Source organism: Mus pahari, chromosome 3 (assembly GCF_900095145.1).
Source record: "Mus pahari chromosome 3, PAHARI_EIJ_v1.1, whole genome shotgun sequence".
NCBI lineage: Eukaryota > Metazoa > Chordata > Mammalia > Rodentia > Muridae > Mus > Mus pahari.
In genome coordinates this window covers 146981381-146997760 of record NC_034592.1, presented here as the reverse complement: position 1 = coordinate 146997760, position 16380 = coordinate 146981381, and the positions used below count along the sequence as shown (strand labels likewise).

The 16380-nt window shown below is 43.7% G+C and overlaps 1 protein-coding gene across 1 annotated transcript; it reads right to left on the bottom strand.

Moving 5' to 3' along the window:
• Positions 1-13000: 13000 nt before the first annotated feature.
• Positions 13001-15050, bottom strand: Wfdc13 (WAP four-disulfide core domain 13). The gene is made up of 2 exons (XM_021195199.1): positions 14948-15050; positions 13001-13397 (listed from the first exon to the last, which is right to left on the bottom strand). Exons 1-2 carry the CDS (start codon positions 15033-15035, stop codon positions 13240-13242), a joined length of 246 nt encoding a protein of 81 aa, XP_021050858.1. The 5' UTR covers positions 15036-15050; the 3' UTR covers positions 13001-13239.
• Positions 15051-16380: the final 1330 nt, after the last annotated feature.

Genomic DNA, 16380 nt, shown 5'->3' with positions numbered 1-16380 from the left:
TCCCGGGATTACAGCCCCGGGCTTTCCCACTCAGCTGATCGTTTCAGTCTGTTTCTTTGTTTTACACAATGCTATACTACTCCGGAATATGAAGCCACCTTGAGCTAGACTTGTTTTATAAGTTTGGAAAACAACATTTCCCATTTATAGCCTGGAATGACTTGGCATTGATTTCTTTTGATGAACTATGAAATTAAGCCTCTCTTTCATTTTCTAGTGGCTTCAGATTCCTCTCATGGAATTTTGCATTTACTCAGCTGCTACCAAGAGCTGCAATCATATAATAATAGTAATCTGATATTATTATATGATATAATAATTTTGCTAATATATTTGGACTTGTGTGTTTTAGTACATTATATAATCTTGAATCAAAAGCCACACTTAATTTCTTAAATTTTATATTAGGAGTTTTCCTTTTCCATATCAAATTCAGAATCGGCTTGGTAAATTTCTGAGAAACCTACCCTGGACATTGCTTTGTGTTGCATTGAATCTATAGGCCAATTTTCTGTGTATTTTGGTCTTTGATAATCTTTTTTCAAGACATTCCTTACAGAAATGAAAAAACAGTACAAAAACTGGCATGATCCACAAAGACCCCAAATATGTGTATATTTATATGTATGTATATTGTGTGTATGTATGTATGTATGTCAGTTCTGTTTCCCTAGAAAATGCTGACTAATTCACATGGCCATGAGCATAAACACACACACACACACACACACACACACACACACACACTGAATTGGTCTTGAATTTTTCAAAATTATTGGCTTTACATCTTTTGGATAACCACAAACTTCCCCTCACTTTTACATATTGGGGGAGCTTCTTAGGAGCTGTAATCTTTTTGTACACTACTGAAGTTTGTGCTAGTGTGCTACATAACACTTGTGCATATTGAAGAATTCAGTCGGCTGGTTATTCTATCACTATCCTTATTGAATTTGAACATATAACCTTCTATTGGTTATATGTCGACTGGATTGAAAACTAGTCACTCATAGCCTCTGGAATATTTCATATAAAGTTGATATAGTTTGTTCCTTGTGGAATTGATTACGCATGTCTATCGATCACGATGTCTCTGTTTTGATAGATTTCCACTGACTTACTGTTTTAATTTTCAATTGTTTTAAACTTTGGCTTACTTTCCAAGTTTCCTAGCTCCTCTTCTATTTTAAAATTTTATGTTACTGTGGTAAGAGTCCTTATCAGGCTTGGAGATACAGCTCAGTGATTGGAATGGATACTGTGCAAGCGTGAGAACTTGAGTTTTGATACCCAGCACTACTTAGAAGTTAAGCAGAGGTGCATATGCGTATAACTCCTACTCTGAGGGAAAGACAGGTGCTTTGAGGGTTCACTGATAGCCACTCTGGCTGAAATGGCACATTCCAGGCCCAACGAGAGACTCTGACTGAAAAAAAAAGATAGAGAGCAATTGAAAAGGACACCAGATGTTGACCTGTGGCCTCCACAGGCACATACATAGGTTTGTACATTTGCGTATATACACTAAACGCACACCTATCTACACATATGTGTGAGCTTTTAAAGATCTATCCTGCCTTCTTGTTGACAATTGATACATTACATATCAAATATTTACATCTTCTTTATCTTATTTGACTGAAACTTGATGCATTTTATATAACTTCTCATTTTTCTTTCACCAGACCTTGCCAAACATCATCTCACTGGGAATTCTGTAACTTTGACTATTTTGGATACCTTCTCTAAGCAGAAGTATGAAACGTTCCTGTGTGCAGTTTATTTTCACCCAGTGTAACATCCTCCAGGCACATTAATACTATTGCAAGTGGTAGGATTTAATTATTTTTTAATGGCCCCCATAGTATTCGGGTTCATATATAAGTAAAAATTTGTTTGTCCTTTCACCATCAACAGATGATGGTTCTTGGTTTCATGCATACTTCTACAAGAAACCTTGAGAAGTTCTACCAGCACCTGATAAATACAAATGCAGATACTTATAGCCAACCGTTGAACTGAGCTGGGGGGACCCCAATGGAAGAGCTAGGGGGAGGACTGAAGGAGCTGAAGGGGATTGCAACCCCATAAGAACAATATCAACTAACTGGCCCACCCAGAGCTCCCAGGGACTAAACCACCAACCATAGAGTATATACATGGAAGGGATTCAGGACTCTAGATACATATGTAGCAGAGGATAGCCTTATCTGACATCAATGGGAGGGGAGGAAGGCTTGGGGAGAAGGATATCATTTGAAATGTAAACAAGTAAAATGATTAATAAAAAAAAATGCCAGATAAAAAAAGAAAAAGAAATGGGAGAGTTGGTGTCCCTTCAACATACTGATTTAGTTTACTTTGACGATATGCCTAGGATTATTAGAATTACTGGGTCATTGCTGCTTGTAAATTTTTGAGGAGTCCTTACATTTTTCTATAATAGCTGTATTATTTATGCTTTCTTCAAAAGTATATGACTCTCCCTCCCTTTCTATATGTTGGCTAGAATTTCTCCCGAGATAAGGTGGTATCTCATTGTAATTTGGTATGCATTTTGTCTTGTGATGAATGGCCAAGGGCATCTCTCATATGCTTCTTGGCCAGATGTAGGTCTCTTCTTGAGACCACCCATTTAAAAACATTTGTGGGGCTGGTGAGATGGCTCAGTGGGTAAGAGCACCTGACTGCTCTTCCGAAGGTCTGGAGTTCAAATCCCAGCAACCACATGATGGCTCACAACCATCCGTAACAAGATCTGATGCCCTCTTCTGGAGTGTCTGAAGACAGCTACAGTGTACTTACATATAATAAATAAATAAATCTTTAAAAAAAAACATTTGTGATTTTTACCATTGTTTGAGTTCCTTACATATGTTGGGTATTAAGTCCTTGCTAGAGATATAGCTTGATCACATTTTTCTCCCATTCTATCACATTTCTTCTCACCCTGTTGGTTATTTTTCTCTTTGTGTGTGTGTTGACATGTGCGTGTAGGTTAGAGGGAAACCTTGGATATGTTCTTCAAGTGCTGTGCACCCTTCCCCCCTTTTGTAGAATTCTGAGATGGGGGGGGGGTGTCTCTCATTGGCTTGGAAGTTGCCAAGCTGACAGGCTAGCTGGTCAATGAGTCTCAGGGAGAGTCTCAGGGAGTCTCAGGGAGTCTCAGGGAGTGGACTGGCTGGTTTTGTGTCAACTTGACACAGCTGGAATTATCACAGAGAAAGGAGCTTTAGTTGGGGAAATGCCTCCACGAGATCCAGCTGTAAGGCATTTTCTCAATTAGTGATCAAGGCGGGAGGTCCCCTTGTGGGTGATGCCATCCCTGGGCTGGTAGTCTTGGGTTCTGTAAGAGATCAGGCTGAGCAAGCCAGGGGAAGCAAGCCAGTAAAGAACATCCCTCCATGGCCTCTGCATCAGCTCTTGCTTCATGACCTGCTTGAGTTCCAGTCCTGACTTCCTTGATGATGAACAGCAGTATGGAAGTGTAAGCCGAATAAACCCTTTCCTCCCCAACTTGCTTCTTGGTCCTGATGTTTTGTCCAGGAATAGAAACCCTGACTAAGCCAGGGAGTCACACCTATCTCTGCACCTGAGTGCTGAGAACCCAGATGTGCACACTATCTCTGTTGGGGTCTCCCACCTCCACTAACCACTCCCCCTCCACAGGCACACAGGCATACCAGAGTTGCTATCCAGATCTCCCAGAAGGCAGCGTTGTCAGACCGCCCTATGTCGTCGTCATCACCGCCCACTGTCGCCGCCCACTGTCTGACGTTGTCACTGCCCACTCATTAGGACCCGCCTTCCAGACACAGCTCCGCTCATGATCGGACCACGCGCCATAGAGAGAGACAGAGAGACTCGGGGGAGGGCTAAGGGTTCTCCCTGGTCCGATTAATAAATAATGCTCTGATCGGCGCAAACTGCCAGGGCATTTGTTTTTTTCCTGCAGCTCATTCTTATCTTAGGATGTTTAGCCCTTCAGTACGAACCCAGTCCAAGGTGTTTTCTGCCCACGCAGATACACACAAGTGGCGTGATGCAGAAACACACATGTGGCGCCCAACGTGGCTGAATGAGGCGGAAACATCAGGCAGGCACTGCTGTGGAGCTCCATGTGTGTAGTGAGTATGAAATGGTGCACCCCGGGGTAAAAAGGTATTTATAGGCACAAATTTAAATTGAGCATTGAAGTATTTAACCCAACACCTCATTCCTCAGGGGGCAGTGCACAAGGATGGGACGTTCAGGCATTTGTCCACAGTACTACAGACTGTACTCAGGCAAGGGAAAATTGGGTTTAAAAGAAAAAATTTTAAAATCCTCCTGGCCACGGCCTAGAGAGTAAATGTAGGGTAATATTCTTCTGGAGACAGACCAAAGTACAGAGACGTCTGGCTTTCGCTCTGGACTCCTACAGTAAAAGCTTGATAACTTTTTGTATTGTTATGTCTGGTGCACCAATTGTCTACGTGTCGAGTCATGTGCGTTCTTGTTTTGTTGTCTGTATGAGTGGCTGTTCTGTGTTCCATGTTTACAAAATATTAGAGCTTGCTAAATTTGTGGTTGCTTTTGCAGTCTTGCCGCTGCAACCCTGAGGAGGTTGAGGCTTAGCCAGGAATCAAACCCAGCAGGAGGGCTCCTGCAAAAAACTGCTTTTTAAAGAGTCTAAAGTTCTGTAGTCTAAATTTAAAATTCAGGTAGCCGCTTCATTGAGTTTTTTGACTTGCTTTAAGGTTATAAAAAATGCTCTACATGGCTTAAGTTATTGATGTTCGTTAAAGGTTATAACTTTGGTTACAAGCGGTTAGCTTTAAATTGGTTAACTCAGGGTTAAAGTCATTCAAAGTTTGATAAGGTGTTTTAAAATTGGGCTTTACCTTCCCACATGGTGAGGATTAAGCTCAAAATGGCCTTGGCTGGCTTTTCCTTCGTCTCACAAACCGTGGGCTTTTTCTTTTGTTTCAAAAACCAGCCAAAGAAGTTCTTGTGGCCACACCCCCTACCTTCAGGGAGGCTGTCCACGTGTTGCTAATAGCTGCTTGTGGACGTTGTACATCGTGGTGCGGAGCCTAGTGCGCACCACGATGTACCTAAATAAAATTGTGACATTTAAAATTTTACAACAAAAAAATTAAATTGCTTCAAAATGTTTATTATTTTTTTCAGGCTTCCAAGAGGTGTTAATGGGCTAAGGGTTCTCCCTTGTCTGATTAATAAATAATGCTCTGATCAGCGCAAACCGCCAGGGCATTTGTTTTTTCCTTGCAGCTCATTCTTAGGATGTTTAGCTCTTCAGTATGAATCCAGTCCAAGGTGTTTTCTGCCCATGCAGATACACACAAGTGGCGTGACGCAGAAATACACATATCTCATTTCCCCCCTCTTTTTCTAATGTGGATTCTAGATCAAAGTCAAGTGCTTCCTCTGCATGTAAGCATGTGCTTCGTGTAAGCACTGCTTTGCACACTGCATAATCTCCTCAGCCCCCTCACTTTCTCAGCTGTGAAGAAGCTTTGGAGTCTGACATAAGCTTGCCTTTGGAGTCTGACGTAATCCTGCCTGTATAAAACTGTTAGCTGCTGCTCGAACTTTTGAGCACTCACCCAGGCTAGTATCACGGCATGCCCCCTTTTATTTTCTTCCAGTGTTTCCGCTGTTTTGTCTCTTGAACCTTTGGTTTATTTTTGTACATGATGAGAAATGGCTCTTTTTTTTTTTCCTGCATGTGGGTTTATGTGTTCCTCAACATGGCTTACTAAGGAGGTTGTCCATGGGTCAGGGTGCATGCTTGGTACCTTTGTCAAAAAACCCAATTGATTGTGGGCTGGTGAGCTGGTTCCGTGGACAAAGTGCTTGCTGTCAAATCTTATGACTTCCATTTGGGTTCCCAAGCTGGACATGGTGGAAAGAGAACTGCCTCCTGCACGTCATCTTCTGACCTCTGCACATGTGTGTGCACACACACAACACAACACATGGAACAAACGAATGAATGAAATCAGGTGACTGTAAATGGATGGCTTTAAGTCTGGGTTCTCTATTCTGTATGACCTAGTGTTTACTCATGCCTGTTCCCTGCTGTAGTAGTTGCTACCTACAGCTTTGTGGAGTAGTTTATAGTCAGCCTCTGGCTTGTTTCGTTCTTTCCTCTCAAGATTGCCTTGGTTATTTGGAGGCTCTTTTGGTAATCTTACCAGTTTTCGTGCTGTTTCTCATTTCAGTAAGGAATGCCATTGGTATTTTGATCAGGGCTGTGCTGAGTCTGTAGATCATGTTGGAAGTAGGGAAATCTGAACAATGTTAGCTTCAGTTTGTATCTTTTGATTTGTTGACATCTTCTCCAAGTCATTTCATCAATGTATTCTAGTTCTCACTGAAGAGATGCCCAACTCTGGCTAAATTTATTCCCTGGAATTATATTTTCTGTTGCCATTCATTGTGAAAATGATTGTTTTCTTCTTCTTCTTCTTCTTCTTCTTCTTCTTCTTCTTCTTCTTCTTCTTCTTCTTCTTCTTCTTCTTCTTCTTCTTCTTCTTCTTCTTCTTCCTCCTCCTCCTCCTCCTCCTCCTCCTCCTCCTCCTCTTCTTCTCCTTCTTCTAATTCTTCTTTTTCTTTTTTTCTGGTAGCTTACTACTGGCGTGTTGCTATGATAGTGTGTGTGTGTGTGTGTGTGTGTGTGTGTGTATCTTCAATTCGTATTGTGCAACTTTGCTGAATTTGTTTATTAGCTATAGTTTGATGGAACCTTTAGAGTCTCTGTGTATGTGCTCATGCTGTCTGCAGGTAAGGTGAATTAGTCTTTCTTGTTTTCCAACTTGACTGCCCACTACTGTTTTCTCTTGCTCAATTGTCTTGGCCAAGACTTCTAGTGTCGTATTGAATTAAGACAATGGCAGTAGGACTCCTTGGGGCTGTGCAGATGGCTCTGTGGGTAAAACTCTTGCCAGGCAAACATGAGGACTTGAATCCAGATCCACAGCACCCAGATAAAAGCTAGGCACAGCAGTGCACGTCTGCAACTTTAGTTGCAGGAATAGAAGGGAGGGAGAGGTGGATTTGGGAGGCTTGCTCACCAGCCATGGTGGCCAAAGCCACAAACTTCATGTTCTCAGAGATACCATGTTTAAAAGAGTAAGGTGATGAGTGATATAGGAAGGTAGCCAGTTTGGACTTGTAGCCTCTGTATGTGTGAGCACACACACACACACACACACACACACACACACACGTGCACACACACTTGTGCACACATATATAACCTCCTACTCCCTCTGTGGGTATCCTAATCTTGTTCTAGATAGTAGAGAAAATATCTTCTAAATCCAGCAAGCTACTACTTGCCTGCTTTTTTTTTTTTTTTTTTTCTAATCTAATCTACAGTCGTCATCACTTCTTCTATACTTCATCTGTTGACAGTTTCAGGTTCCAGTCCTCAGTTCTCCAGGCTGAACTGAAAAAAGTTGGACACAGCTCTATACACCTCTGGAAATGCTACTCCAGGCTTATAGCATCAGCTGCTGCCTGGCGTTCCTGTAAACAGGATAAAGAGGTTCTGAGAGCAGCTTCATGGCCAAGAAAATGTTTGAGGATGTCTGTCGCGGTAGTGTCAAACTTCATAGTGTGCACAAGTCCGGAGGTTGAGAAGGTGTGCACAAGTCCAGAGGTTGCCCACGCCCCAGTTATAAGAGGACATGGGTGAGGATGACAAAGATAAAGGCCTGTTGTGATGGCCCAGGAAGGAGGATTTGAGTCCAGTGTCTCCCATGGGCGCTCTCTCTCTCTCTCTCTCTCTCTCTCTCTCTCTCTCTGCCTCCATTTTCTTTCTCTATCACCAAGCCACTGCCCCAAGTCCTGGTCTCTACTTCCCTTTGTATGTTCTTATCCTCGTGCCTCTCAGCAGAGCACACTCACTTGAACTCCTATATTATTTAAACATACGGTGCCCAAAGTGAAGCCTTCCTTCTTAGTTCCCGGTTCCAGTCATTGTTCTTTGTTCCTAGTATAGTCATAGACTCCACTTGTACATCATGATTTTCTAAAAGTGAAGCCCTGTTCACAGGAAGCAGTTTTTTTCTCTTTGGAAATGTATTTCCTAAATACTTTAGGTACATTATTCTTTTGTAATACTAAAGTTCAGCTCCCCTGACTCATAAACCCTTATTCAATCTGTATCTCCATACATATGGTTTCCAAATGGCCAGGTAGCCCTTCTTTTGTATTCTTTAGATTTCTGATTTGCCCTTGCTTCTTGCTTTCTTTAGTCAAGGGATGTTTCCAAGCTTGAAGCACATGGCTGGTCAAAGAAAACCGAGAGACACAAATATCAAAAGAAGACAAGAGGGATGGAGATGGAGCTCAGTGGCAGAACACTTGCTTAGCATGTGTAAGAGTCTGAGTTTGATCCCTTGAAAGAAACAAAACCAGAACAAACCCTTAGCTTGCTTTCAAGTGCAGCTAGAGTCAGTCTACATTAGTTTAATTTCTGCTTTCTTGATGATGTTCAAGAAGCAAATAATTATTGTTTGCTATCCAGATTTTGTTGTATAGGCATCAGAATACCCACACAATACATTCTAACTGGGGCTTTGGGCTGTTTATCTCAATGGTAGAGCACTTACCCAACATGTGTGAGGCCCTGGGTTAATTCCCAACTATTAAGAAAGAGTCTATTAAAAACATTGTCTTAAAAATCACCTACATTTACAATTATAAGAGATAAGAAAGAGTGGAATAAACATTATTATGCACATGAGGGTGAATGACATATTTCTTTTTCTTTCCTTTTTTTTTTTTTTCGAGACAGGGTTTCTCTGTATAGCCCTGGCTGTCCTGGAACTCACTCTGTAGACCAGGCTGGCCTTGAACTCAGAAATCTGCCTACCTCTGCCTCCCAAGTGCTGGGATCAAAGGTGTGCGCCACCACTGCCTGTCTGATTTTCTTGACTCTGAAGAAGATTCATGTATCTGTATTTACAAATTATGATTAAAATAAGATGCATGCAAAGAAAAAATGGATTGTATAGCTATAACATGCCTGTGTGTTATACCATGGGTCTGGTATTATTTATCAAATTCCTCTCCTATTGTTTTGAATAATAAAGCTATTGGAAATATTTTGCATGTATAAGTGTTAATAAATGTTTTTAGCCATATCATAATTTAATCAGTTTTTCATTGTGCATATATATAGTGTAGGGTTTATGTATACATGTATGTGAACCAATGAATACTCATGTGGAGGCTAGAAAAGATTCCAGGGGGCTTCTTTTTTCTCTCTCCACCTTAGTTTTTGAGTCTCACTGAAGTTGAAGCTCATTTTTTGGGCTAGGCTGGCTGGCTCTTGAGCTCTCAGGATCTGCTGACCTTGCCTCTCAATATTGGGCTTTTAAGTACATACGTCCATGCTCAGTTTTCACATTTGTGTTAAGGATCCAAACTCAGATCTTTCTGGTTGCATAGCATTCTCTCCCATCCAGCGAGCCAGCTCCCCATCTCCTTGTCAACCTATCTTCCTAGGCCTGGGCTTTCCTTACTTTGACAACTGTGGGCCTTCCAGCCTTCACCCTCACCAAAAGGCAAACATGCATCCACACCCTTTCAAACTGATTAGGATAAAATACTGGAATTTTATATCTTGCACAAATTAGAATTAAATGCTAATATACTAAAAAAAATTCTATACTACCAAACCCTGTGAAGTCTCTGTCATTAAGCTTGAGTAACAGTGGTTGCTGTGTTTTGAATGGGCCACAGGGAATGTGAAAGGCCCACCTGGCTCACTGAGGGTCACTTGAACCGCATCTGTTGGGAGTGCTGGTGGTATAAAGAGCCTGCAGGTTTTTCTGAACAGCCCTTCTTGCTCTGGGCTGGGGGATCCAGGAAGTCAGCTAGATTGGAAAGGTTTCTCAGATGAGGGGTTCAGAGCTGAAGGTGGTTAAAGTTCACGTAAAGGCGACAGACAGAAGAGACGACCTGTGGACTAGGTGAATGGATCCCCTCACACTGAGTCGTTCATGGGGGCTCTGCAGGGAGCACTGCATCCCCCGAAAGCTTAGGACAGGCACTGAAATCGTAAATCAGTGAATCTCTTCACTGTGACCTTAAATTAGTTTATCTTTCAAAGATGTAAGGAATATCCATCCTCTCTCTTTCAAGGTACATCCGGCTCTCTTTCAAGATTCGAGAGCACGTACCTTGTTTTCACCAGTTTGAGCTAATTCCGACAGAGACTGGAGAAATAAATAATGGACAAGCATTTGGTTATATTTGAATGCACACTTTATATGATTTATTTATTTATTTATTTATTTATTTTGTGTGTGTGTGTACATGCACGCGAGCACACACACGCATTACAGTGTACATGCAGAGGTCAGATGACAACTTCTGGGATTTGGTTCTCTTCCACCGTGGAAGGTTTGGGGGCATCAAACTCAGGTCACCACGCGTGCTCATCTGTCTTGGTGGCATCTAGACTGAACCTATTGACTCATGATCCCAGCACCTGTGTTTTCAGAAGTCTGGATAACGGAACGACTAGACACAGGTAATAGCATTCTTGGACTCTGTCAGCAACCCTGTGAGGGGTTTGCATACAGAACTTCATTTCATCTTTACAATACACCGGAGGGTTAGGGGTTCTCCATCCCTGTCCTCTGAGGATTAGGGACCTCCCAACAGGACTCTATCAGCAGAGCCAAACTGGACTGATTCCTGATGGTGTATGGGGTTTCCTACTCCTCTTCCCATGGCTTCCTGCTGCACAGCCTTGGGTTAGCTAAGAGGCCAATGTGGTGACTGATGGCCAGGGTTATGCCCCTTCTATAGCAGAAAGTAAGTGTGGACTTTGCCAGGGGGACGGGGAGCTGTGTAAGGGCCGAAGAGATGCCCATGCTGTGCTGTCTGTTGTCATATAAAACATTCTTTCTGTACAAGACCAGTTAGAGCACTTGGAGTCCAAACATCACTGTTCTTATTTGAGAGCTCTGGGGACATCAGGCCGTCAACAGACCTTAAATCTGTATATTTAATTTTTTAAAATAATTTTTTGTTTTGTGTGTGTGTGTTTGTGCACATGTGTGTATGCATGTACCCATGTGTGTGCAGCTGTCCTAGGAGGCCAGAAGAAGGAGTTGGATCCCTTTGAGCTGGAGTTACAGACATTCATGAGGTACTGGGATCCAAATTTTGGTCCTCACAATGGCGCAGTCAGCCATCTTAACCACTGAGCCATATTTCTTCAGCACAGCTCCTACGTTAAAACAAACAAACAAACAAACAAACAAAAAACAAACACCCCAAAATGCCCTGAAACAAGTCACTAAATGATAAACATCATTTTCGTTTTGGTGGTGGAGTAAGAGGGAACTCTATTTTATTAACCACGTTTCGTAATCTCAGTGAAATTATAGAGGCGACCCCTTGCTCTCCACCCAGAACCTGGAAAGACTGACAACTGTGTCTTCTCATCTTGGGGGACTCTCCTCAGGGATCGTATTCTCATCCATGCAGCCTCGTGCTATCCCCGCAACATTCTGAGGCACGGATGACCTCTCTCTCTTTCGCATGAGCAGCTTAACTGTCTCAGAGAGGGACAGTGAGTTAACCAGTGACTGACTCACAGAGTGTGAAGGGCCCAGACTGAACTGTTCCTGGTGCTTGCTCACTGGAGGATGGAACAGACTGTTCCTTTAGCAGGACCTCAGAGCCGAGTGTCCTGCACTCCCCTTAGGACATGACTCTGCTTCTCTCTCTTGTAGACCATACTCTGCCCCTTAGGTAATGAGTTCAAAGACTGACTGAAGGTGGAGTGAAAAAAAAATGAAGAACCAGGCAATCTGGCCACTAAGAAGGCCATTCCAGATTTGGGAGAACTCCGTTGCCATTGGAGGAGGCTGGAAGAGGAAGAGGAGGTCTCATACAAGGGATCAGGAGAAACGTACACTTAGACAATGCACTCGGGAGCATGCTTCCACGGGCAAGCCTGAGGAGTCTGGGATCTCTTGAATCTGTAGAAGAAAATACTTTCAACGATGTTGGGTGCCAGACTGTTCTGGAAGGTGTAATTCCTACTTTCTGTTAATCCCACTTGAAAGTAGACATGGAGCTGGGCTCTCCTGCCACAGAGGGGGAGGAGCTTGGTGCTGCCACTGTCAGCTTCTTGTGCCTCTGTGTTCTATCTAACACGGCAAGGTCAAAGCATGGGCCTCGTCTAATAGCATGGGCTAGTCTTTTCAGACAGAACTGGTCGAGGGGCCAGTTAAATGCATGGAAATTAACCACGAGGCAAGAGACTGCTTCAGCTCATTTGCGGTTTTTATTTTAGTCTCATGTTTATTCTTGTCTTAATGATGAGCAAGCTGATTCAGAGAGAGAGAGAGAGAGAGAGAGAGAGAGAGAGAGAGAGAGAGAGAGAGAGAGAGAGAGGAGAGAGAGAGTCCAGATGTACACCATCACTCTGAACGTAGTCTACACAGCTGGACGTTTGCTCAGGGAAAAGAGCGAGGCATTTCAATCTTTCCTCAAGACACTCAGCTGCTGAACACCCTGCTATGGATCTTTGGTCTAGACTTCATTTGGATCTTGTGAGACATGGACAAGCAGAATCATCATCTGTTCAAACAAAGAAAAAGAAAAAAGAAAGAAAGGAAGGAAGAAAGAAAGAAAGGAAAAGAGGGAAAGGAAAAGAGGGACTGTCGTATTAAAAGCGACAAACATGCTTGTGTGAGAGGAGCGGCAGTGTCTCATCAGCGCCCTTGGTTCTTCTCTCTGTCCCAGAATCCTTCTCTTTGGGAGATTCAGGGCTAAGGCTCAGGCCTAGGGACTCAGCCACAGCAATCCTGAACTTGAGGACGTCAAGGGACAAAGGGGAACAAGCAGAAAGAGAACAAACTTGCTTTGTGCGACCAGATACATCATTCCAGGCAGATGCTGGGAAAAAAGTAGATTCTGGGTCCAGGAAGGCCCCAGACGAGTCAGAAGGGACTATGCGTATGTTCAGAGACAGGGGCAGAGATTCTCAGCTTCGGTGCTGGGGGGATGAGAGTTGAGCATGCTCTTTTAATTAGGAGTTCTGTGGAAATCATTCTTGGTAAAGGCAGAGACAAGGCTGGTGATATGGCAGAAACAACAAGAAGAAAGAAAAATGAAAGAAGGCTCATCACAGTCGTGGGCAAGAGGCTCTGCTGTTGGCCTCTGCAGCAGCTCCGGTGCCAGGGCTGGGAGAGGGGAATCTTAGGAGGGCCCTAGTACTGGGGCTTGGTTTAAGGTACACACTATCCCACAGTAGGCAGAACAGCACTGAAGGGGTTCAAGGCATTCCTCCTGCTGTGTACAGAATATGTTGCACTCTTCGGGCTCCGATCTGCATGGTGGAGGTTCCAGGATATACTCTGGAATGAAGTGGAAAGAGAGTGGTTGAAAGAAGAGGCAGCAGCAACCTTGTCTCCCCTTGCTGCTCTCCAGGGATGAGAATTGGGTTCTGCCCCTAGCGCCCATCTTCCTCTGGGTTCTGGTCAGTGATCTAGGGCTGGATAGCAGATCTGAGACTGTTAGGTGGAACCTTGGACTCATTGTCTATGCAAAATCTTTATGGGTCAGATACTGAGTCCCCATAGACCCAGGTAGGGTCTGTTTCAAGGGTACGAATGTGTGTGTGTGTGTGTGTGTGTGTGTGTGTGTAGTTTAAAAAAAGGTATTGGTCACATAATTTATATTAATTTAAATTTGTCCTAGAGTCAACTGGACATCAGTTATTTGTGTGGAACACACACACACACACACACACACACACACACACACACACACACACATTTAAGAAACCTAAATGGGCTGGAGAGATGGCTCAGTGATTAAGAGCACTGACTACTCTTCCAGAGGTCCTGAGTTTAATTCCCAGCAACCATATGGTGGCTCACAACCATCTGTAATGGGATCTGATCTGATGCCCTCTTCTGGTGTGTCTGAAGACAGCTACACTGTACTCATATATATTAAACAAATAATATTCTTAAAAAAAGATGAAACCTAAACAGAAGTATAGCACAACAATGAACCCAACAAACTGCAAGGGCTGGGCTGCAAGGTGGACTCCAATTCATAGTTCAGGGTGGATTTTTTTCATGGTGAGGAGGGTGGGGATTTCAGAATGGGATGCCAACATCTGGCTTCTCCTTTTCCTCTCAGAAGCTCTGCAAACAGAACTGAGCCTCCACAGGAACATGAGCTATCAGTCATATGCTCTGACCGAGCCCCAAATATAGAAGAATGCACACAAAACAGCTCTTGTCCACGATAGACATTCCTGCCCTTGCCAGGTTAAGGGGCATTCGCAGTCAATGAGACAGACTCTAGTGGATGCTAGTCACTGGTGAATGTGCAGTGCCTCTAGGTTTTACCAAGCATAAAATAAAATGTGCAGTCCCTTCCCTTCTTCCCCGTGTATCCTCCAAGGCCAACCTTGTGCAGATTGAATCTTGATTTCTACCAATTTCATTTTCCTGTCTGTCTTAATGCTTGAAGAATGGGGCCAGGGTTTTCTCCGTGATGGAATTGGGGACAGCAAACTTAACCAGGAGGATGAGGCTGACGACGTTTACTATAACTAATATTTAGTGGGACATGCCTCACGGTCTAGTAAGACAGCTCCTTGCCTGAATGCACCAGCTTGTTTCTCTTTTCTTCTTGTCTCAATATCATTATTAACATTATAACATCACATTTGAGAACATAACAAAGCCCCTGTCCTCAGAGAGTTGGGAGCTCCATGATAAGCTAACAGAACAGAGATTCTGACCCAGAGTTTTCCGACTACACCCTTCGGATCCTTGGGTGCTGTACTATTCTATTCACTGTGAAATTCTCTAGAGGTGTCCCCCGAGACAGTCTCTTCTTCACAGGAGCTAACCCCGTCCATCCCCTGGAGCCCAGACCCAGCACCTACTCAGAAAGTATTGCTTGGGACTTCCAGGCACTGGCTGTGGTGCTAGGCTGAGCACCAGCAGGAGCTGGAAAGGTGACACAGGTCTCATGGTGCTGGCTGGATGGGTGGTGAGTCCTGACCGAGGGTGGTTAGGTTTGTCCAAACTCTGCCGGGAGAAGAGAGGGCAAGAGGCTCAGAGTTGGCTGTATGGAGATGGGGGTAAGGAAAGTCTGGCTGAAACCCCAACTCCTAGCCCCACCCTATAGGGGCCGGTCCTGCTTCTGGATTCGCTATCCTTTCATCCTCTCATCTGGAACTTAAAGAGCTCTTCCCCCAATCCCCTCCGTCCTCTCCCTCTCTCCTCCTCTTCTCTCTTTCTCTCTCTCCTCTCTTCCCTCCCTCTCTTCTTCTCTCCCTCTCTTCATTGTCTCTCTTCTCTCTCCCTTTCCTCTCCCTCTCCTCTTTTCTCCTCTCTTCCTTTCTCTTCTCTCCCCCCCTCTCCCTCTCTCCTCTCTCTGTCTCCCCTCCCCCCCCCCGACTATGTGTGCATGTGTGTATTGCTAGGAATGGAAACTAGCACATTGCGTATACCAGGCCTGATCTACATCCCCAGTCTTTATGTTTTTTTTTTTTCAAAAATTAAAAATAATGTGCCTATGGAGGTTTTCTTTATCTTTGTTATTATTTATCCCAGAGGCATGCGTTCCTAAAGTGACTCTCTTGGTAGCACTGGAGATGATAACAGGAGAAATGGTCTTTATGTTTTAATCCATAACAAATTAATACATCCTCCCATTGCCTATAATTTTTCTTGTAGTTTAATCTTGTGGCTTGACTCTTCAGACTCAATTCCCTTAACTCCCATGGTGCTGACCAGGCCCCTAGTCCACTGCCAGATGGTGGTGTGTGTTCTTGGCTGCTGTCTGATTTGGGCTGGAAGCTTAAGTTTCCTGGTTAGTCTTAGAGAACTGGCTTTCATTCCTAACACAAAATCACATTTTCATCAGTTTATGTCAAATGATCTATCATCACTGCTTTTTTTTTTTTTTCCCCGTATAAACTGAGAGTGTTATATTCCTCCTTCAGCCCTTTGGTGTAGTAAATGTCACTCCAGGGTTGCTCATGTAAAACCATTCTTCAGCATGTAGTTGTATTGATCACATTTGCTGCAGTCTGAGACAGGGTCTCACTGTATAGAGCTGCCCTGGAACTCACTCTGTAGACCAGGCTAGCCTTGAACTCACAGAGATCTGCCTGCCTCTGCTTCCCGGGTGCTGGGACTGAGGGGATGTGGCTGCCTTGGCTTCTGGGGTGCTGGGACTGAAGGGATGCACCACCACACCACAGCTTTCCACTATTGTTTTTCGGGCTTGTAGTAAACTACTCTAGCCTTGTAGACTATACTGACCAGCACCCTTCCTTTATCTGGTTCCTGGGAAGTCTTGTGGACCACA